The sequence below is a fragment of the Benincasa hispida genome, chromosome 10 (genome assembly GCF_027475165.1).
Source record: "Benincasa hispida cultivar pf3 chromosome 10, pf3_genome.v1.1, whole genome shotgun sequence".
Lineage (NCBI taxonomy): Eukaryota > Viridiplantae > Streptophyta > Magnoliopsida > Cucurbitales > Cucurbitaceae > Benincasa > Benincasa hispida.
The window spans coordinates 13,203,983-13,229,721 of record NC_143487.1 but is presented as its reverse complement, the minus strand read 5'-3'; the positions used below and the strand labels follow the sequence as shown (position 1 = coordinate 13,229,721).

The following is a 25,739-nucleotide window of genomic DNA, read 5'->3' as shown; positions in this document are numbered from 1 at the left end:
ACACATTGGAAAATTTTGAAAATGAAGTCTCCATTTTGTACTCCAACCTTGGGCTATGAGTTTGGGTCCAAAGGGTACCCATGTTTTGGAGGAAATGAGAAGATAGACCAATGTGAGTTCGATGGATGTCCCACACGTGCGCCATCGTCCGGATGGGTGAGGCGAGTGTGATTATTTTTCTTTAATAAAAACATTATTATTTTTTGTTATTTATTGGTCGCGTCTTCCCGGTCTTCCCCACACGCATCTTCCGCTTCTCTCTTGCAGCATTTCAGAAGGCCTATAAAAGACATGTCCTTTAGCAGTCAGGACACAACAAATTTTTCTTACACTTCCTTCCATTCCCATCGCTCTCCTCTACTTTTTTTTTTTTTCCCTGCTTCCGTTTTTTGAGCATTCAGTCAGAAGGGGGTGTGTTCCGGTCAGTAATAATGCATTTTCGATCGAATTTTCTTTTTTTTTTTTTGGGGGGGGGGGGGGGGGGGGTTGTTTTAGCCTGGGGACGACGTGACAGTATTCCTGACCTGCTTGGACACTTGGGCAGAGCCGTGAAACGTTTTAAAGAGAGCGAGCTCTGCAACTCAGCCTATAATGAGCTTTTGTTTTACAGGTTCCGTTCTTTGCCCGACCGCCATTTCCTGACCATTTGCGGCTGTCCTATTCGTCGTCTGAAGGTCTTCCTGTATTCAACACTTGGATGCCAATGGAGCTATGCTCGATTTGCCCTAAACTAAATCAAAGTTGAACCTATAAAAACTAAAATGAATATTTTAAAAGTAGAAATTAAAATGACTCAAAGTTAGAAAGTATAAGACCATACTAAATATTTTAAAGTTGTATCAACTAAAATGAAACGAATCTTAAAGTACGAAAAACCAAATTAATATATATATATATATACTTGTTATTTTTGGTGCATGTTAGGGGACTTGGATGTAGTGTTGAATTAGTTTTTTTTTTTTTTTTTCCTTGTCTTTTTTTTAAGGAAAGAATTAGGCTTTTTTTCCCATTCACTATTAATGCGCTCCACATTGTGAGGTAGCTGTGTTTCCTTAAACTATTGCACTTCACAACTTTGTTTGGTGCAAAATTACTTCCTGGTGAGTATCCATATTTTAGTTACAATTGAGTTCTTCTATATTTTTTTATTTATTTATTTTAATAATATGTGAATAGAAATAGAAATTGAACCTAAAATCTCGAGATTGATTGTACAAAACCATATCAATTGAATTATACTTATATTGACGGTCACAATTGAGTTCTATATTTTATGTTTAGACAAAATATGGTTTAAAATTTTATTTTTTTTTTAACTCTCATTAATAAAAATATGAGAAGAGAAGAAAATATTAAAAGAGATTTTTATATGTTCCAAATAAATGGTAAAAATATGAAATTATGACTCATGCTAGAGAAACAAATATCCTAACCACTTAAGTTATATGCTAGTGAAATTATCGACTACCCATATGTAGATGCAAGAAACAAACATTTAAATCAATCTCAAATAAAAAAATAACAAATATTGTCAAAAGAAGAGCTAAATTAACATAAATAAATATCTTTGCACATTGAGATCTACTTGAATTAGTGAGTTATATAGGTATGAGATCATGATATCTTGGCGAGACCTCTGGAAAAAGTCTTTTTATCTTTTCGTCATTGTGCTAAGAATTGAGTTTCGCCCATTGTATGGCTGGACATTTTTTTTTCTTTTTACATTTTGTTTTTTCCAAATCAGAACTCTTAGTTGAGTTGGTGATGTAATTATTAATACTCTATTTGATAATATTTTCGTTCCTATTTCTCAATTTTTTCATAAACGATATGTTTGATGATCATTCATGTTTTTTGTTCCTAAAATTTAAGAAACGTTCTTAAAAATGGGACCATAATTGAGGAACTACGAAAAAGTAGCTTCTCCTATTTTATTTTTATTTTATTTAAAGTTGTTCCCAACATATATTAAAATGTAAATTTGACTAAATATTCATGGTCTTAGAATCAAATCCCACTTAAACTTTTTTATTTTATTTTTCTTTCTTTCTTTTAAATTTCATTTTTCTCAATATTTTTTTTATATTAACTTTAGAATTATTTGTTTCTTTTATTTATATTTACTTTCTTATTTCTTTCTTTTATATTTCCTTTTTTCGGTATCTTTTATATTTCTTTTATAATTATCTACTTCTTTTATTTATATTTATTTTCTTCTTTCTTTCTTTTAGGTCTGTTTTTTCTCTATATTTTTTTATATTTCTTTCTTGTATTTATATTTATTTTCTTTTTAATTTTTTTTATATCTATATATTAATTTAATTTGAATTTTAAATTTTTAAATATTTGGATTTATATATTATTTTGATTTTCAATTTTCAAATTTTAATTTGATTTGTTTTAAATATAGAAAAATGAACCAAAATATATACAAATATAGAAAATTTAATTTTGAGTTTTGAATTTTCAAATATGTAGATTTATATTATTTTTATTTTCAAATTTCAAATTTTGAATAGGGTTATTTTCAAATATTGGAAAATGAACAAAAATATTTACAAATATAGCAAAATTTTATTGTCTATCGCAGATAGACGGTGATATTTTGCTATTATTTGTAAATATTATTAGTAGTTTTGTCGTTTAAAATAATTTTTCTTTTCAATATGTATATATAAATATTTTTTCAATTTTGAATTTTAAATTTTGTAGTATGCATATATATATATATTATTTTTCTTACATACGAAACGAATTATAATTTTACAATTTTACACGCATCAATCGTTAACTTAACAAGGGATTTGCTTTCTAACCCACTTGAGGAGAGTGACAATGCATTCGACATTCCTCCAATCCCAAGTAGCTCCTTCGTTTTCCTGACCATCATTGATGACTTGTGAGCTCGCAGGGCTCATAGGATGGGAGAGCTAGAAAGCTCGTTATTAACTAATTTTCACAGCATAAAAAAATTCCTCCGTTAGTCGCTGTTAAGGATAAGGAGGAGATTCAGTCCCCAAGAACCAAAGGACAAAGACAAGGGACTTTTGTTCTTTTTAAAGTAAGAAAAGAACTTAGACCATCCAGGGACTGGCACCAGCCTGCCCAAAACGGAACCTCCGGATATCTAGTGCCAAATCGTCGCCCGTTTCCTTATTTTTTTGATGAAATGGGGAGGGAAGTGGGACAAATGGCCGAGACTACTGGAAGTATTCCTCTTTGGATACTACCCACATTGTTTGCCTTTCAACAGAAAGATTTCCCTTAACCGTAGTAGGCAAGCAGGTAAACTATATTGTTCCCAGAACCACCGGATCCAGACCAAGATCTGATCTCCATTACATGGTACGATATATATAATTTTGTTTACTAAGATATTCATTTAGATTCATTTTAATATTCTTATGACCAAGATATTTACATAATAATATAATTTAGTTAGATTTGAGTCTACATCATTTAAATTTAAAACAAATGACTTAGTGAGAAATAATATTATAAATCAAATTTTAGCAACATACAAATGATAGAAACAATTCTATTATTGATATTAATTTTACATCGAGACTTATGTGTATTCGATAGTTTAAATATTTAATAATTATTTTTTATATTTAATGCATAGTATATATATTATTTTATTTTATATAATTAGATTATATTTAAACCATGAAATATGAAAAAAATGTAAGAAAAAAAATACAAGAAACAAAAAACAAAAATAATTATCAAACAAGTTTCTATTCTTGTTTTTTTTTTTTTCAAGAGACAAGAAACATGAATAGTTATCAAACATATTCTCAAAAAAGAGGAGAGGAAACAAGAAAGGGGAACGGAAAATTGAAAACTGGAAACAGGAATGTTATCAAACGAGTCCTAAGTGTCATTTTGTTTTTTTTTTTCTTTTTGTCTTTTGTTTTTGTTTTTTGTTTTTTGTGTTTTTTTTTTTTGATTTTTGTTTTTGTTTTTTTTTTTTTTTTTTTTTTTGCCCTTCAACTTGGGCGTTTATGAAGTTATTTTTTAATTAAAAGAATGCAAATAATTATTTTCCAAAAATAAGTTTAGAAATTAATTAATTAATTATATATTAAAAGTCCATATTCCGTTGAAAACTCTCAGAAATTTCCATATAATACTGAAAAACATTTTTGAACTGTATAATAAAAATAATCAATCAATCACCGTTAAAAAAACTAATAAAATATATTAAAAAAAAAAAAAAAGAAAAGAAAACCAGGGGACAGCTAGTTTGGAGAGAATTTTTAAAAGAATTCTAAAAAACACACTTTAGTTGATCTTTGACCTGTCAATGTCTATCCAACTAAATTTGAATGGGGAAATAATTATTGACTTATTTAGCCTAGTTTTTTTTATTTTTGTTTAATTAAATATACATTTATTTAAACATATTTGAATTTCTCGTTTATTCGTGTGTAAGTATAATTGGTAAGCTGGTCTCTCTCCACAATTTTTTTCAGGACAGTCTCTTTCCACAATTTGATGTCTATTAATAATTATATTTAGAAAAAAAAGTAATTCCAAGTGTCATCTTTGCATTTACTTGAATTTAAAATCAGTTGATAAATTGTACCTATTTTAAATATTCACATACAATTTTAACACTTCATCGTATTATAAATATTATAAAAATAGATATCCATCTCAAAAAGAATCATATGTCTTTAAACATATTACCAAATGTCACAATACATGGTTAGTGTCCTAATAATCACATCTTACTTACCAATTTTCCTATAAATAGTGATCATTTATGCATTTTTGTAGGACGGTGAAGATGAGAAAATTTTAGTGAAAATTTCATGATTTCATTATTTTTCTTATTTTCTTTAAGTTATTTATTTTATATCTATATTTATTTATATATATTATTTTATATTATTTTGTTATTTATTTATATTATATATTATTATTATATTATATTTTTTCCATAGTCGTGTTCTATTATGCTCCCAAATTTCATATCAAGTTATTAGCACGAGCTTCTATCACTTTTCCGCTAAAGCTGGGTCCTAAAAGTATGTCGGTTTTTCTCTATTCGTTATAATTAATAAATTAAATATTATTTTACATATTTAATATATATTAAATTTCTAGTATAAATATAATATTTAGTAATAGTGTTGCTATGAAAAATATTACAAAATTAGAATTTGTAGCATTTGATATTAATGGTAAATGGTAATAATTATTAGTCATGAGTGCTTAATGCCGAAATACACTGAGATGTCATAAAAATGTGATCATCAGAAAACAATTTTTCGTCCTAAAGCTCTTTGTAAGTGGATGCACTTGAGACTCCAAAATTTTAAATCAATATGTTATTAGAGAATACATTTTTCTACATTTCTGATATGCTCCTACAGTAGCAATATTGAGAGAAATATTTAAAAAATATTCTGCACGCATCTGATGTCTTCTCGTGGCCGGATGAAATAACAAATTATTGATTAAAAAAAATATAAATCTTAGCCAACTAGAATAACAACATTCCCTAGAGTGAATATTGTAAATTTTAATAATCGTTGATGAAAAATCATGAATCTCGATCAACTAGAACAATAACATTCCCTAGAGTGAATATTGTGAATTTTAATAATCGTGGTCATGGTCGAGGTCGTGACCATGGTAGAGGAAGAAATAATTATTATTTTTGTGGTGGTCATTATAATCATTTAAATTTCAAAAACACATACAAAATGATGATCTCAAAGGAAAAGTTCCACAAGATAAAGAGTTCAAAAAGTGTTGAAAAAATAAATATTTTCGACGTGGAATAACTGGGCATTGATCACGTATCTATCGTACATCAAAACACTTAGTTGATCTCTACCAAACCACCTGAAGGAAAAAGGGAAAAACGTGGAAGCATATTTTGTATATCAGGATAATAAGATATTTTACTCATCCAATATAACAGATTTGAATGTAGCACACTTTTTCAAATCTTCTGAAGAGAAAATTGGAACAATTGATGATATAACAAACGTTTCCTTTGATTTTGAGAATATTTAGTATCAATGTTGTCCGTTTTTCTTATTTTCATGTTTTTTCCCTTGGTTAATGTTAAATTTTTTTATATTCCAAGTGTTGTTTTTCTTATTGTAATTATTTTATTTTAATGAAGAAACCTGGATCATTTTCATATGTTGAGTGATTAAAAAATGAGCAAAAAAAATCTATGTCTGGCAGACAGTATAACTACAAATACAATACTTACAAGTAGAAAATATTTTTCCAAATTGACAATGTTAGAAGTAATAGTGAATATAATATCAGGTTCTGCAAATCTGATTGAATGATTTAGGAAAACAAATATTATTTTGCCTAGAGGAACAAAATTTACAATTGACAATGCATTGTTCTCTAATAAGTCAAAGAGAAATCTACTTAGTTTTAAAGATATACGTTGCAATGGTTATCATATTGAGACTGATAGAAAGAATGATAAGGAGTGTCTTTATATCAAATCTACTATTTCATATGAAAAACGTATACCACCTGCTTTATCTTCTGGATTATATTATACTCATATACGAATAATTAAAACATATGCAACAATGAACCTGAAGTTCATGAATCCAAACATACTGACAATTTGGCATGAAAGATTGGGTCATCTAGGATCTACAATGTTGAGAATAATTATTGAGAATTCAAATGGACAACCATTGAAGAGCCAGAAGATTCTTCAATCTAATGAATTATCATGTGATGCTCTAAAGACAAATTAATGATTAGATCATCACCAGTCAAAGTGGGGACTGAATCACATGGATTTTTAGAATGAATTCATGGTGATCTATGTGGACCTATTAACCCACCAAGTGGATTATTTAGATATATTATGGTATTAATAGACACGTCCAACAGATGGGCACACATTTGCTTATTATCAAGACAAAATCTTGCATTTGCAAGACTAATTGCTCAAATAATTAAGTTAAGAGCACAATTTTCTGATTATACAATTAAGACCATTTGTCTTGATAATGCTGGTGAACTTATATCTCAAGCTATTGATAATTATGGTATGTCAATGGAGATAAGTGTTGAACATCTTGTAGCTTATGTTCATACACAAAATGGTTTAGTATAATCATTCATCAAATGTTTAAAGTTAATTGTTAGATCATTGCTTATGAGAGATAAGCTTCCTACATCTGTATAGGGACATGCTATTTTGCATGCAGCGTCACATGTATGCATTAAACCAGTATCTTATCATAAATACTCGTCATTACAATTAGCTTATGGCCATGAGCCAAATATTTCCCATCTGAGAATTTTTTAATGTGTAGTATATGTTCCAATTGCTCAACCACAACGTACTAAGATGAGTCTTCAAAGGAGGTTAGGAATATATGTAGGATATGATTCCCCATCAATTATTAAATATCTTGAACCCCTGAAAGGTGATGTATTTATTGCATGATTTGATGATTGACATTTTAATGAAACAAAATTTTCAACATTAGGGGGAGGAATTAAGAAATTGGAAACAGAAATTACATGAAATGCATCGTTATTGTCTCTTTAGATCCCTGTATAGATCAATGTGAACTTGAAGTGTAGAAGATAATTCATTTGCAAAATATAATAAATCAGTTACCATATGCAAAGAAAGTAACTAAATCGCATATACCAGTTGCAAATGTTCCATCAAAAATTGATATCCCAACATGGCATGTTGCCATAATGAGCCTGGAACACGCTAGAAGCGTGATAGACCAGTGGGTTCCAAAGATAAAAATCCTTGAAAAAGAAAAATAATTAATAGTTAAGAAGACCTAGTTGAGGATGTAAATACTCACGAAGAAATTCATGACAACGAGGAAGGTGAAATACCTAAAGATGATAATGAGATTTCAACTATGTTATGATAAGAAAAAGATAGAATTAGACTCATGTAGTTATTGACAACATTTTGGCATATAATGTTTCTCTTGATATTGTATCTGAAAATGAGGATTTTGAACCAAAATCTGTTGAAGAATGTTGACATAGAAAATATTGGCTTCAGTGGAAAAAAGTAATCGAAATCGAATTTAACTCACTTTCAAAACATCAGGTTTTTGGACAAGTAGTTTAAACATCAAAAGGTGTCAAACTTATGGGATACAAATGGGTATTTGTGAGGAAAAGAAATGAAAATAATAAGGTCACAAGATATAAAGCAAGACTAGTTGCACAAGATTTTTCACAAAGACCTGATATTGATTATGAGGAGACGTATTCTTCAATGGTAGATGCAATTACATTATGATATTTAATTGGTCTGACTGTGTATGAAAATCTGGACATGCATCTTATGGATGTAGTCACCGCATACTTATATGAATCTCTTGATAATGATATTTATATGAGAATCTCAGAAGGATTTAAGTACCTGAAACATATAAATCAAATTTTCGAGAATTGTTGTTCGCTCGTAATTTATATTCTAAATGTGCTTTTGAAGATGAAAGAAAAATGGTGATGAATGATTATGATAAGTGAAGATGGATTAAGGATTTATCTATCTCTTCGTATGAAAATAGGCTATGTTGGTGATAGATATGTGTACACCTTGTTAATGCGTACAAGTTCTCTTAAATTATATCCAAATATAAATCCAACCTAAGTTTTCTGGTAAGTCTAGGGGTTGAACGCATGGTCTAGAATGTACTAATGCATGAATTATTTTCATATATAATGCAGAGGCTTCTTAATTAATAGAGGTGTTGGTTATTTACACTAGACTAATGGTACGCATGCAAAAAGAAATAGAAGTTCAGAGGGAGAAAGAGATATATGGAGGAATGGTTTCAAGTGTAAATGGTATGCGTTGATTTCCTAGTAGGAATAGCAAGCTCTTCTGAACACTGAAGTAGTAATCTAACATGTAGCGGAATAAATCATAATTAATAAACACTCTAACTACTCTTAATTTAAGTTTTAAACATACTATTCAAAAAAGGTTCAAATAGGGTTTGAAGCAAAACTTACCTTTGAAGACTTAGTCCATGAATTCAGCAGAATCACTTCAAGATTGAACTTGAAACTTCAACAAGAGCACCAACAAGGTCTTCTCTACAAAGCTCAAGAAGGAATGTGTGGTGGAAACACTCAAATCAAGCTGAATTTTAGGTGAATTTTGATGGTTTGAGAGGGTTTTCAACCTTGCAGCAGTTCAATATCAAAACCTCTGAATTCTTATCAAACTCTTTATATGGAGGTTCAATTTATACTCTGAAATCATGCAGTAAAGCTAGGTTGCATGGAGGCAACTCCTACTTAGAATTGAAGAAGAAGATGGTGGAATTAGGTGATAAACCACCATAGATTTGGTTAGTGGATTTTTTCTAAATTGGAAAAATCCACTAACTTGAAAAAAAAAAAAATTTTAAACTAAAATTGTTTTTAAATAAAATCATTTTATTTAAAAATTAGTTTTTATAAAATTAATTCAAAATAATTAATTTAAATAAAACCAATTTTGTTTTCAATTAAACATTTTAATTAAAAGAAAATTAATTTAATATCTTAATATTAAATTAATAAAACACCAATTCTACCAAAATGATTCAATTTCATATTTAAATCATAATTTGAATATTAATTGATTCTCCAATTTCGTTTAATTTCAACTAAATTAAACGGTTTTAATTGTATCAAATACAACCAATCGAAAACTCTAATAATTGAATTTTAACATTTCAAATTCATAATCCTAATTCCAAAATTTATCCTATCCAATACTCAATTTTCTATTCCAATTTATGAGCTAGTAGAGGGACCTAATGGACCTACAGGTCATGAGTTCCAACAATCTATTATTAATTCGTTAAACTCTTTTAATCGAATTAATTACTATTCGTTAACTATCAAGACACACCACTATAGCTCGATAGGTGCACTCTCCTCACTATAGATATGTTTCTGTCCATGTAAACCATAATAAGTAAGTTGATCATTTACAGGTCGTTCATAATTACAGTTGAGACAAAATTACCGTTTTACCCCTGTAAATGCATCTTGTTCCTTAAGTTCCTACTGACCCTCTAATGAACAATTTGATTCATAATACCACTTATGAATCATGTCCCTCTCTATCATGAGAAGGTGTGACTTCGATTGTTCAAAACCTGGAATCAGCACTTAAGAGAACAACCCATCTGCTAACCCTAAAATGGGTAAAGGTGAATTCCATCTTGCAGGGCTATGTCTCTAACTATCCATCCAGTCTTATCCCAAAATGGAAGGCTTATTGGGCAGTGTTGTTGGACTACCCTCACCCATGCAGATGAAAGGATAATCCCGAATAAACATAGCTAGCTTAGGATTAAGATCGAGTTATCCTATGTTAATTTAATATGAAATAATCAGTTTAGCAGTAAATGGTCGTTATAAAGAAAAATGACTATCTCGTGGTCCAGTCTATATGCATACTCATTGCATAAGATGCTCTCACTCACATGTCTCTACATGAATGATCTGTGGATCACATCATTTGTATTACCTATACAAAATAAGCCGCATCCAGTAGTGTTACCAGGATGAGATACTCAATTTCATCCCTATACTTATAGACTATTTCGGCTATGTACTACTAACTTGATTTTGTTTATGTCACCATATAAAGTTAAAGTATTCATACTATAGCTATGGATGTGTTTATTGGATTTTTATAATAGAATGGAAAAACAACAACTTTATTGAAATAAGATACTCAATAATATTTTATTGATAAATAGAATGTTTAACACAAAATTTACGAATTGCGAGTTCTAGGACATTCCCAACAAACACAATATTGATGGAATGAAGATGGTGCAGATGTTTATTTACAATCTAAGTGTTTGTGCTATGCGTTGGGACTTCTGTTCTTCAGTTCATGCTAAGTTCAACATCTCTCGATGCGTATGCCACACATAATCCTATCTCTTGGGTGCATGCATTAGTTACAAAGAATAGACGAAATACATGAGCAATTATTTCTCTAAGATTACTTCACGTTCTGACTTGATGCATTCAATAATTAAACTACTCTCTCGAATGACTTACCTACTTTATCACTTTAATCAATTGATCAGGAAGACTAAAGCAAAAAATTTCATGCTCTCATCAAGCCAGAAAGTTTACAAACACAACAACTTTGAAAGTAAACAGATGGAAAAGTGATGAATGGTTGAAGATAAGATTGAATTAAAGATAACAAATGTTTATACAAACAATCTCAGCTCAGTGAAATAAAATGGTGAATGAAAATGTAAGATGAAAAGGAAGAAGTCAAGCCGTAGAGTTGGATCTCTTGTCCTCTTTGACTTGTTTTTAATGTTTGTTATGACCAACTTGATGGAAAAGTTGAAAAAGATATCTCTCTCGAGCTTCTCTCCAGCAGCACCTCTTGATCAACGGTGGAATGGTGGTCGTCCCTCCTACTTCATGCTTGCAGGTGACAGAGAGCTTCTAACTACTGGCTTAATGTAATTGTCTACTCTAAAATTTGTATAACTTTTTATTTTGTAGGTGGCTTCCTCTTTTATAGGTAATCTCTTAACAATTTGGTGATTTGACTGCATTAATTTTCATATCCTGAGACAGCCTACTACTTCTGGATTGCTCAGACGCCATCAGTTAGATGCCCATGTCTGTAAGTGGTGATTTGACATGAAATGCACGAGCCAACTATATCCTTCATGCGTCGAACAGTTTGGGATGCATACCCCTTGTGTTGCCCTTCACTGCAACGCTTAGTAAATTTCTCTGATTCCTACGTTGAAATACGTTAGTGAAGCAGCTTTTTACTTAAAAGGATACTTTTGTATGAGTTTACTACATATATGGAGTTTCATGCGTTTTCCTTATAATAAGTGCGTTTACATCAACAAAGATCCTAATTATTCTAACTTTGAGAGAACAATAACTTGTATTTCTACAAGTTATCAATTGTATTCAATAAAGTTACAAAGATCATTATATGAATTGAAACAATCAGGATAAATGTGGTACAATCGCCTGAGTGAATATTTGTTGAAAGAAGGATATCAAAATGATCCAATACATCCATGTATTTTTATAAAGAAATCACAATCTGGATTTTCTATTATAACTGTATATGTTGGTGTTTTTTAATATAATTGGAACTCATGAAAAGCTTTCAAAGGTAATAGAATATATTAACAATGAACTTGAGATGAAAGATCGCAGAAAAACAAATTTTTTTTCCTTGGTTTGCAAACTAAGAATTTAGTAGATGAAATTTTTATTCATATCACTCAACTTATACATGAAAAATTTTGAAAATATTTTATGTGGACAAAGCGCATCCATTGAATATTCCAATGGAAGTTCATTCATTAGATGTGAGGAAAGATATATTTCGACCTCGAGATGATAATAAAAAACTATTTGTCCATATCTTAGTGCAATTTGTGCACTTATGTATCTTGCTAATATACAAGACTAGATATTGCATTTTCAGTAAATTTATTAGCTAGATATAGTTCTTCTCCAACAAAAAGACGGGATGAAATTAAGCATATACTCTGTTATCTTTGAGGAACAATCAACATGAGTTTGTTTTATTCAAATAAATTAAATTTTGATCTAGTTGGTTATGCAGATTCTAGATATTTATTTGATCCACACAAAGCTATACCTCAAATAGGTTATCTGTTTACGTGTGGAAGAATTATCATATCATGGCGATTGGTGAAACAAACTATAACAACCGCTTCCTCAAATCATGCTGAAATTTTTGCAGTTCACGAGGCTAGTTGAAAATGTGTATGGCTAAGATTGATCACTCAGCACATTCGTGGAATATATGGTTTGTCTTATAGTAAAAAGCTTCCAATGATATATTTCACCTAAACTTTTCTACACTTATGATTTTGAAGAAAATTGTGACATCACTGTACAACAAATTTATTCGAAAGATAACCTGGCAGACTTATCTACAAAGTCGTTACCTACACCAACCTTTGAAAAATTGGTGCACAACATTGGAATGCAACGACTCAGAGATCTCAAGTGATGTTTTCATGAGGGGAGCAAATATATTATATTCTTTTAGAATTATTATATTATATGAAATATATACTTTGTTTTCTCCATTAAGATTTTTTTTCCATTGGGGTTTTTCCTAGTAAGGTTTTAACGAGACATATCTTTTATTTATATATATATATATATATATATATGGACATCTAAGGGGGAGTATTATAAATATCATAGAAGATAGATGCCCATCCCAAATAGAACCATGTGTCACAAATTTATACATAGTTAGTGTCCTAATAGCCACATCCTACTTGTCAATTCTCCTATAAATAGTGGTCATTTATGCATTTTGTAGGATGTGAAGATTGGTGAGAAATCCAAAACTTTTGGAGAAAAATTTAGTGAAAATTTCATGATTTCATGATTTTCTTATTTGCTTTATTTCTTTATTTTATTTAAGTTATTTATTATATATTTATACATATATATATATATATTATTTTATATTATTTTGTTATTTATTTATATTATATATTATTATTGTATTATTTTTTTCTCCATATTCATATTCCGCTGTGTTCTCCAATTTCACAACACATCTCAATTTATATTATTGCTTGGTAAAAAAAAAATGCTAAAGTTACAAATCTATCCATGTATATACTATCTAAATCTAAAAGCGGGTATAGGAGAGAATTTTTTTATTTTCACTTTTACCCTTCTAGTTGATAGTCATGGAAATATTTAATTCTACATTTAAATTATTAAAATAAATATTTTTTCCTATTATTTTTGGCATTCACACATTAAATTTTTTTTAAAAAAAAACCCATTTTTTACATTTACACATTAAGAGAGAAAAAATAAAATAAAATAATCACAATTTTATCTCTAATTCACACTTAACAAAGAAAATTTGCATGTTATCTAAAAATCTATCATTCACATTAAATGATACTATTTCTCAAAGAAAAAAAAAAGGTTTTATTTTCATATTTTTTGACCTTCACACTTAAAAAAAAATCAAAATTTTACTCTAATTCACGTTTAAAGAAAGAAATATCATGCTATTTAAAAACCATATAATTTTATTTCTAGTTCACAACAAAAAAAAAAAATGTGTTATCTAAAAATCTACCATATAAAAAAAAAAAAAAACTAATTTTCCCTTATTTTTTGGCATTCACACATTTAAAGCAGTTTTTTTTAAATCACATTTTATCAAAAATAATTTTAAAAAATGCACACACATCATTTTTTTTAAAAAAAAAAAAAAACCACAACTTATCTCTAATCCAAAAAACATCATGTTATCTAAAAAATTTTACGTTATAGATTTTATTTTATATATCTATATATATATATACCATTTAACCGACTCAATTGTCTTATCCTATCTCATCAATTGATTTCATCTCTAAATATCTCAACGATACAATCAACATTCTTTTACTTGATAATAGAGAATGGTCTACTACAATTTTTATTCTAAAAAAAGAAAAACTATTTTGAAATATAGATTCTCTAAATATGTCAATAATTACCATCAACACCTTTAATGCACGTAGTTTTAACTAGTATATATAAAGATATTTTGAATTTAACCTATTTATTTAAAAATTATCATTATTTAAAAAAAAAATTGACTTCAAAACTACTTTTGAGGTATAAATTTTTTAATGAATTTTTAAATAGATATTTAAACTTTCAATTTAGATCTATTAATTGATATAAATTTGATATTTAATTATACCATAATCACAAAATTTAAAATATTTAATAAATCAATGATATATCAGACACTAAATAAGAATATAAGAGAACTTATTCGACACAAAATAAAAATATATATATATATATTTTACATATTAGACAATTTTTAAAGTCTAGAAATATAATTTAAAGATTTATTAAATATTTTTTAAAGTTCATCCACCAAATATATACCTAGGGCTAAAATAGTGTAGCTTCAAAAATACTTTTTTTTTCTTTGTGAGAAAAACTTCAGGAAAAACAAAAAAAGAATAAAGAAAAGAAAGAACTTGACGAACTAGTTTTTTGTTAAATAATAATAATACTTGACAAACTCCATTTTTTTCAATTTGACACGGCTTTTTAAAAAAGAAATTAATTATTTGTATGCAAATTTCTAATTGACCTACCTTAACTTAAAGAAAAAAAAAATTATATGTATGACAACTAGCCAAATTTCCCTTTCTCTTGGGTTCAAAGAGTGGCAAACAAATTATTAAAATTTGTTCTCTAAGTTTTTCTTTTTAGTTTTCTCTCTAGTTAAGTTGCAGCAATAATTACTTGGTGTTGTTCTTACTTCTCACTATTTTTCCCCTTTTCTTTGAAAAAAAAATTATTAACTATTTTAACTAAATATCAATCAATTACCTCTAATTCATCATTTTTTATAAAAAAAAAATATTTATTTACAAAATATAATAAAATTTTAGAACTATTAATGATAGATACTGATAGACTTTAGTGTCTATCGACATCTATCATTGATAGTTCTAAAATAATATATCTTGTGAATACTTTTATTTATTTTTCTATATTTGAAAACAGCCTATTTTCTATATTATGTTTATCTCATAATTTATTTATTTTAAATATCATTTTGATATGTATACTTTCAATTATTTAGACCCTATTTAGTCCATTTAGTTTTTTGTTTTTTTTTAAAAAAAATAAGTCTATTTCATCTATATTTTTTAGAATGATTTATATCTTCAGTACAATTGTTGTATTCTTAGCCAAATTCTAATAACAAAACAACTTTTTGAAAACTATTTTTCTTAGTTCTCAAAATTTGACTTGGTTTTGTAAATTATTGGTGAAAAATAGATAATAAAAGAAGAACTTTGAAGGTGAAAGTAGTTAGTTTTCAAAAACAAAATGGATACTAAATGTCTTTTAGTTTATGTAATTTCATATATAAGTTTATTGTCGATTTTTCTAAATAAAAACCCTCAATATATTTAATAATTTATCTCTATAATATATAATCTAATCTAATAAAACTGGTAGATTGTTTGATGAGTATTTTTCCCTTGCACTGTTTGTCCGTGCTGCAAAACCTCTTATCTTCCATCAAACAACTCTCCGGCCTTAATTCTCCAAACTATTGCGTCCTTGTCGCATAATTAACTTTTATACGTTTTAATAAACTATGATTGAAGTGATTATTTACCTATTTTGATTTATATGTGTTGGAATCTGTAACCCTCTTGCAGTGAAACTTGACAGTCAGTTAGAAAATGGTGGTCATAAAAAATGTGGAACCTACGAAACTAAAATTCGTTATAAGTTGAGTCGTGGATCTACGTTTCGCGGCTCTGTATTAAAAATTATCTCCATCGAAAATACACCGTAACTGACCGAAAACTCACATCGTTCAGATTGATTTGCTCGAAAAACAAAAATGTTTGAGAGAGTGGAAAGAGTATGCATCACCTGACTTGATTGCACTCATCGCCATATATGGAGCGTTGAAAAATGTCAAAGTAGAAGTATATGAAAGAGAATTCACTTCCCAAAATGTGGGATTCTCATAAGCCATTTTCGCCCACATTGGTCTATCTCCTCACTCTTTTTAAAATATGGGTACCTCTTGGGTTCCAAACCTAAGGACTAAGATAGGAGTATATGAAGGAGAATTCACTTCCCAACTTAACCGATGTGAGATTCTCAAAAGTCATTTTTCTTTTTAAAACTCAATTTTCACCAACAATATGTTTGAGATCGATTAGTATTTTTTTAGGAATAGAGAGATTCAAATCACAAACTTTTTTTTTTTTTTTATCTCTATTATATCTATATATCAATTGAAATATGTTCGATCTATTGAGTGTTAAATATATCTATATTATAGACATAGTTTTATTAATTAATTATATTATATTGTGAGTTTGATTGAGCAAAACTCATGTATTGAAGTGGGTTGAATTTTAAAAGAATTATCAAGCTTCAAGCATTGCTCTCTTTTCTCTCCGCCCATAAGAAAAACGAAACTATTACTATAAACGAATAAAACTTTTATACGTTATATTCTCCCTATAAATTCCTTTATAAAAGAGACGTAAGTTTTACTCTTTAATTAATTAAAAAAAAGATGTTGCAGGCAATAAAGGAAGTTCAAACGTGTTTGGTATTAAAAAAGAAAAGGCACAATAATGAAAAATATAATTTATGTTAAAATATTTATGTAAGAAGGCCAGACAAAAGACCCACACCCAAGACCACTTCATGAAATGGGATGGTAATTTAACTTTTATCGAATGATTAATCTATTAAAAAGAATTAACATAGATACCAACAATAGAAATTTGGCTTTCAGGACAAAAAAATGCTAAAAATATTACTAGGAATCAGATAATAAGTAAAATTTTGATAATGCTTGTAGTTGAAGCTTATCAAGTTATTGATGGCCTTGTTGAATCATCGAAAGTCTTAGCTTTATTTAATTATATTGATATCACAATGGAAGCTGGCTTGCACCCCTTTTTTTTTGGATGGAGTGGATTCTCTGATTCTTTAAAAGTTTTTGATACAATGTTTTGTTGATGCTCTTCGTTCAAAACAACATAGTGACTTTATCATAGCTTTCATTTGGTCAATCATGAAGGAAATATTGTGGCTTATGATCGTGCAGATTTAGATTTTGAAGATCACCCGTTGTTGTTGCCGTAGGTAACCTTGGCTATCTATAGAGATTTTCAAACCTGTTTATCCTAGTTTATTATTCTTTCTTTTTTTTTTTTTTTTGGTTTTTTACTTATGTATTAAAAAAATAATAATAATGACCACTCTACTTCTATTACTTATGATTATTGTGAGACCAAATATGTTACTTTTGAAATCACAATAATCAAATATAAATTAAATTCAAATATATTAATGATTAAAAATGTTAGTTTCTAGGATTATTTTCAAATATAGTAAAATAAATCAAAATATTTACAAATATAACTAGATGTCACAATCTAGTAGTGATAGACACTTATAGACATTCATCAGTGTCTCTATCAGTGAAAGATGATAATAGTCTATTAATATCTATTATGTGATATTTTGCTATATTTAAAAATATTTTCAGTAGTTTTGTCATTTAAAACAATTTTTCTAGTTTTTAAATACTTAAAAAAAATTTGAATTTAAATCCAAATATGTAATTTACTAATAAAAATAAATATAAATATAAATATAATTTTAAAAAACTACAAATTCAGTATATGTCAAAATTTAGTGATAGGTATATTGTCTGAAAGTGTTCATACTATGACATTATAATTGAAGTTAATGAATTATTGTCATAAGCATGTCTTAATGAATAGATTGGTGGTTGGATTCCACAATTACTAAACTCAAAAGAAAAGTTAATACATTATTTTAAAAATAATAACTAAAGTAAAGTCTTCCATTTTTTATTTGCCAACAAAATTCATAAATGCACTAGGTAAATTTAAAAATTGACAATCCTATACAAAACATTATTTAAAACGAATAACAAAAAAATTGTAAATGACAAAAAGCCCACACATAAATATTTTAAAAAATAATTAAAAAGGAGAACTGCCCACCCTTCCTGATAAGTAAGAACGTGAAAATTATTGTTAATAAATTATAAATAACAATTTTTAAAAGAACGATAGGCACGTCTTTATATATAGATGAGAGTAAATATCCATTTATATCCAACTCTGAAATTTAAATTTTGAGTTTTTGAAAGTATATTAATTTAAATATTGTCTTGATTGAAAGTATTGTACGAAATTTATAATTTTATCAATTAAATATTTAAATTTGTAGCGATTCAATTTAGATTCTTAATTAATAATTTACAAATTTAATTGAAAAAAATTAAATATTTTGTATGATCTTTTTCAAATTAGATTTGAAGGAAAGTGTAAACTTATATAGTAATAAAAGTTCAAAGTTTAAATTAATATACTTACAAAAGTTCATAGTTTAAATTGATATAATTATTAGTTTAAGATTTAAAATAATACAATCACCAAAGTTTAAGGCTTAAATTAATATAATTACTAATTTAGAATTTAAGACCCCCATTTGGTAAACATTTGGTTTTTTTATAACCAAATTCCATACACATTTTTTAAATACAATGGTTGAATTGATAACCAAATTCCAAAAACAATTTTTGAAAGCTACTTTTTCTAATTCTCAAAATTTGACTTGATTTTTTAAACCATTAGTCAAGAGTGTATAACAAAATAAAAAATTTGGAGGTAGAAGTAGTGTCCATATATATAATTTTAAAAAACAAAAACAAAAAAAACAAAATGGTTATCAAACGGAGTCTAAACTAATACAAATCCAAAAAGTTCATGTGTATAAATTGATATTTAAAAAAAAAGGTAATACTTGTATACATCTTATGCATTCATTTCTATGTTTTCTCTTTTCATCGCTCACCTAATAAAAAAAAGAATTAAAATATTTTAAAAAATAAAAAAATTATCAATATGGCAAATTATGATTTGACCAAATGTGCATTTATGTTTCTTCAAAAAAAAAAAAAAAAAATCAGCATTTAAGTGGAAAAAAAAACATAAGTTGAGTGGTTAATTAGTTGAAAAGAAATATTATTTATTATTGTTATTTTTCTTTTTCCCGTTGAACTTGGAGAAATTGATGCAAAAACGTAACAATCAGATTAGGTATCGATGTGGACAAGTGGTCAAATCAATTAACCACAGTGTGAATGCATGTTTACCAATTTTATTTTATCTCCTTTTTTCCATTTCGTAAGATGTAAGAATTTTATTTTTCTATAAAAATAACAACCAAAATAGAATCATATTCCTATCTCTTTATTAAAATAAATAAATAATTCATATTTCGACTTGTTCAAATTTGACTATATATATATACACACACAACTAATAAATGGGAAAATAAGATGAAGTTGGTAGCTGTACAATTGGTTAAATAAAAAGATCTCTATCAGATTCAGGATTTTAGGTTGAAGGGAAAACAAACTCAAATAAATATCTAATAAATTAGTGAATTTTCAAATTTGTATTTAATAGATGTTTAAGTTAAAAATTTGAATTAAAAAATCTGATATATTTGAAATTATTGGAAAATTTCAATATATATGTTTTAGATACAAAATTTAAAGTTTAAAATGCAATTAAACACTCAAGTATTTTTTATCCACGATGAAATGTTCGAACTCCCTCTTAGTTTTAATGATATTATATGAGATTAAATGTTTTAATAGACTTATATGTCACAATACTTGATAGATTATTAGAGAGAAAAGTGTCATCAGAGAGAGAAGTTTCTAATTGTTATTTTTAAAGTGATAAAAAAGGTGGTAGAAATTTCGAGTTTATTTTGTATAGAATATTTTGTTGACTTCTAAATTTTTTTACATTTTTTTATTTTATATAAAGTGATGGAATCGAACCTCTAACTTTAAGATTGATAATATGATTGTCGGTTGAACTATGCTATTTTAACCTAGTCAATTTGTATACTATGAAAATTTATCATTGACCAATTTTTACATTATAAGGGAATAAAGTGAATTACTCGTAAGAACTTAATTAAAATTTTGAAAAAGGATTTAAAGAAAAAAAACATATATTTGGTAAAAATAGAAAAGGAAAAGAAAAAGAAAAAAGAAGGAAGGAAATATTTGAGAGAGTAAGCGGACTCGGACCCGAAATCCATGTGCTGACTCACTGGTCGCTGACGACGGCCTCGTGATGGACGGCTCATAAACTATTAATCAATTTTTATTTTAAAAAAACTTTAAAAAAAAAATATTTTGAATAATTTTTTATTTTATTTGAATGCAATGGTTTAGGGTTTAAATTAATATATCTATAAAATTTAAAATTTATATTGGAAACTTTGGGGTTTAAATTGAGAAAGCTGATGTGCCTTAAAATAAAAAGATTTAAAGAATTTTAATGGGATCGAATTTGATGACATTTGCACGCTGCCAAATGCCAAACTTATTAAAAGCATATTTTAAAATAAAGTTTTAATTAATCGCCGATAGCTTATGTTGTTTTGTGGCGTATTCTTGGTGGCCGTAAAATCAGATTACCCATTTCTGCAACCTTTCTTCTTTCTACTCGGTTAAAAAATTTATTTCTGTTACTTTTCAATCCCGCCATTAAACCCCAACTCCTCTTCCTCCTCCTCCTCCTCCTCACAAATTTTCTCTTCTTCCTTTAATTCACTTTTTTATTCCCTTTTCTTCTTTCTTCTCTCTTCCATCTCTTTTCCCCCCATTTCTTTTTTTACTTTCTTACAAACTTACTTCCAGGGATGAACTTCATTATTTTGAGTTTTGCCAGAACGAAGTCAGCTGTCTCACAACGTGTTCTATAGTCCCCCCTCTTGACTCTGGGATTATTTCATGGTGTTCTTTTGTTTTGATCTTATTGCATGTAATGGAACTGTTTCTATGTTCTTCCTTTTTTTTTTTTTTAATTATTATTATTAAAGCTGTTTTCAACTTCAACCTACTTGGTGCTTTTTGAGATTTATTGTACTTTTCTTCCCTGTTTGCCTCAGATTTGTCTCCTGCTCAGAAATTTACATCTGGGTCTATCACTGTTTGGATCTCTGATGATAAGGCAGCTGCTGATTGAACCAACATTTCTGTTGATCGTTTTTCCTTTATAAAACCCTAGTTTTCAAAAGGCGTTGCTTCGAATCAGGTTCTGTTTCTTGATTGGTTCTTGAAACTTGTAGCGATGGATTGTGGAAGAAGATTTGGATTGCTGTTCTGGATTTTGTTCATTTCCTTGCTGCCTTTTATTTCTTGCGTGTTTAATCCGGTAGATAAGTATCTTATTGACTGTGGATCGGCTGTTAATGTCTCTGTGGGTAATCGTGTTTTTATGGCTGATAATTTGGCTTCAAAGTTGCTTTCAACCCCACAAGTCATTCTGGCTGATTCTAATATGTCTTCAGTACCTGCCAGTTCTTCTAATGATTCCTCGCTGTTCAAAACGGCTAGAATTTTTACAGGACCATCAAAATACAAGTTTCCAATAAAGGCTGGAAGGCACTGGATCCGTCTCTATTTCTATCCATTTGTGTTTTCTGGCTTCAATATGAGTGCTGCAAATTTTAGTGTTTCGACCCAAGATTTCGTTCTGCTGCGAGATTTAGTTGCAGGGAAGAATCCTATAGTCAAAGAATTCTCTGTGAACATAGCATCAGATACTCTTGAAGTTATCTTTGTTCCTGTCAATGGCTCCATTTCATATGTGAACGCCATCGATGTTACTTCTGTTCCCGACATTGTCATTGTTGATGAAGCCGATTTGTTAGAGCCATCCGGTAAATTTCAAGGGCTGTCTAGCCAGGCATATGAGACAATTGCTAGGGTTAATATGGGTGGGCCGAGCGTCGCTCCTGATAATGATCCTCTTACGCGAAGTTGGGTCTCTGATGAAGGCTTTCTAGTGAATAAGAATTCTGCAACAAGTTTCTCTAACATTGCAGCTGTTACATACAGTGCTGAAGGGGCAGCGCCAGAGATTGCTCCAAATGTTGTCTACGGTACGCTCACTGAGATGAACTCGAAAGATGATCCAAACAGCAATTTCAATGTGACATGGAAGTTTAAAGTGGATCCTGAGTTTCAGTATCTTGTTCGGTTTCACTTCTGTGACATTGTGAGCAAATCTCTACACCAACTTTATTTCAATGTCTACATTGATTCTTGGCTGGTTGCTCGGGATCTAGATATCAGTGTTCCTCTTAACAATGTTCTGAGCACTGCATACTATATTGACTCTGTAACAGGAGTGATCAAGAGTGACATTCTTCATGTGAGTATTGGCCCAGCAAGTATAGCCAATGTGTATCCGAATGCCATTCTAAATGGTCTGGAAATCATGAAAATGAACAACTCAGTTGGCAGTCTGAGTGGGGAAGACTCTGTAATTAGTTTTCCAGATACGACTTCTTCAAGTAAGCACATTGGCGTTATTGTGGGTGTGAGTGTTGGGGCATTTGTTGCAGCTATATCGGTTGTGATTCTTTTTATGCTACACAGACGAAAAAGAAAGGGAATGCATCAAGCTCCATCAAAAACGTGGATTTCAATATCCACAGCTGGAGGAATGTCACACACTATGGGAAGTAAATACTCAAATGGCACAATCACAAGTGCTGCTTCCAACTATGGATATCGCATACCTTTTGCAACAGTTCAAGAGGCTACGAATAACTTTGATGAGAGCTGGGTTATTGGTATTGGTGGGTTCGGGAAAGTATACAAAGGAGTTTTAAATGATGGCACCAAAGTTGCTGTGAAGAGGGGTAATCCACGTTCCCAACAAGGATTGGCAGAGTTTCAAACTGAAATCGAGATGCTATCACAGTTCCGTCATCGTCATCTTGTTTCATTGATTGGGTACTGTGATGAAAGGAATGAGATGATACTGATTTATGAGTACATGGAACAGGGGACCCTGAAGAGTCATCTATATGGTTCTGATTTCCCTAGTTTGAGCTGGAAGGAGAGATTAGAGGTCTGCATCGGTGCCGCTAGAGGACTTCATTACCTCCACACTGGTTATGCTAAACCGGTTATTCATCGTGATGTGAAGTCTGCGAATATTTTACTCGATGAAACTCTAATGGCAAAGGTTGCTGACTTTGGGCTTTCAAAGACTGGACCTGAAATTGACCAAACCCATGTCAGTACAGCTGTCAAAGGAAGTTTTGGGTATCTTGATCCTGAATATTTCAGGAGGCAACAACTGACTGAGAAATCAGATGTTTATTCTTTTGGAGTTGTTTTGTTTGAAGTCCTTTGTGCAAGACCTGTCATAGATCCAACCCTTCCTAGAGAAATGGTAAACTTAGCTGAATGGGCAATGAAATGGCAGAAGAAAGGGCAGTTGGACCAAATCATTGATCCTACTTTAGTAGGAAAAATTAGACCAACTTCTCTTAGAAAGTTTGGAGAAACTGCTGAAAAATGCTTGGCTGACTATGGGGTTGATAGGCCATCTATGGGGGACGTGTTATGGAATTTGGAGTATGCGCTTCAGCTACAAGAAGCTGTCATTGCAGTTGATCCTGAAGATAACAGTACGAATATGATTGGTGAGCTCTCTCCACAAATTAACAATTTCAACGACGTTGAGGCAGGTGTTTCTGCCACACGGTTCGACATTCCGGGTGTGGATGATCTCTCTGGAGTCTCAATGAGTAGGGTATTCTCTCAGCTGGTGAAATCTGAGGGTAGATGACCTGATGTTACTCTAGCGTTAGACGATCCAGTTGATTCTTATAAATGATTTAATCCACTCCCCATAAACTACTCTCAACCCCATAAAAAATCGAAGTGAAGAGTGATGTTTCTGATCTTTTGGTCCGACGCAGCTGAATATGAGGTGTTTTGTATACTTCAGGCAATGACGTCCGTTTAAACAACATTCCTTGCTTCATTGGATATAAACATGCTAGTCTCTAGTTGGTTTTTTTTCACATCAAATAGCCATTTTTCCCTTACAGAGGGAGGAGCCAAAATCAAACCAAAATTTCAGGATTTCTTCAATGTCAAACTACATGTAACATACTGGGTTCTTTTCTTGTACAGAAGGGGCTTTGTGCAGGTGAGTCTATGCAATATCCATCAAACATGTTACTTCTTTACGAACAAGGTAGTTCGCATCTCCATTACCGATTGATTGCGATTTACATCTCTTCATCGAACATAATCGTTTTTCTTTTGCCACTATTTCGTGTTTGTCTAGTATCATTGAGACATCTAGTCTTTTAATGTTTCTTACTTAGCTGAGCACCCTGTCAATGATCATGGTGGTCATTTTTTTCCCCATAAAAACCGGTGTCAAGGCGCTTTGTAGTTTGTTGTGTATGTTTTTAGCTCTGCAATTTAGGTCAATTCTTCATCTTGATATTGTTTTCTTTGTGAGAATCTGAATATTTCAACTATGTAATGAACAGCCGCGCATTCTTGTGTTTCATGTTCCAATATCTCTTTAATTTGCTGTTGTCGAATGATCAAAGCTATTTGATTTCTTTCCAATATATTAGTTTAGCATATGGTATGAATTCGTATGATACTGTCTCTTGATCAAGAGAATTTGGTTTCAATGTTTAGTTGGACGCATGGTTAATGTAATTTTAAATTTAAAACGTTTCATCTGTTCTCATGGAATTCTGACTTGTAGAATGTGCAATATGGAGGATGAAGAGATATTATTACATATCCAACTATCAAGAATTTCATGTTTTGGGGATTGCTAGGTAGGTTTGTGATATTGTTATTTGTAACATCATTTTTTTTTGTGCTTTCAATGTCTTGTTAAAATACATTTAATCCATGTAATTAACAATGAAGGGTACAAACTTTAATTTATAACGGTTTAGTCATTGTTTTCAAAGTTGTAATAATTTAGTCTTTAGATGTTAATACGTAAGAATTTAGTCAATGTACTTTACAATTTGATAAAGTAAGTAGGAGTTAGATTGGTATATAAGCTTTAATGATGAAGTTACGTCTAGGAGGATTCAATTGATACAAATTTATAAGAATTATAAATAAGAATTTAGAAATCTTTTTTTAGTACAACAATTATAGGTGGGTGATTGAACCTCTCACCTCTTTGATCGTAGTGCATGTCAATACCACAGATAATTAGAGTTTAGAGATCTATAGGTAACAAATGGGAGAGAGTTTTAGAGAGAGAAAT

The 25,739-nt window shown here is 29.5% G+C and overlaps 1 protein-coding gene across 1 annotated transcript; it reads left to right on the top strand.

Annotated features, from left to right (window-relative positions):
* The first annotated feature begins 20,968 nt into the window (after positions 1 to 20,968).
* HERK1 (hercules receptor kinase 1) lies at positions 20,969 to 25,044 on the top strand. The gene is made up of 2 exons (XM_039045273.2): positions 20,969 to 21,446; positions 21,574 to 25,044. Exon 2 carries the CDS (start codon positions 21,756 to 21,758, stop codon positions 24,270 to 24,272), a length of 2,517 nt encoding a protein of 838 aa, XP_038901201.1. The 5' UTR covers positions 20,969 to 21,446; positions 21,574 to 21,755; the 3' UTR covers positions 24,273 to 25,044.
* Positions 25,045 to 25,739: the final 695 nt, after the last annotated feature.

Bases quoted from the DNA above. Each gene is read 5' to 3' on its own strand.
- HERK1 (XM_039045273.2), top strand. From the start codon at position 21,756: ATGGATTGTGGAAGAAGATTTGGATTGCTGTTCTGGATTTTGTTCATT.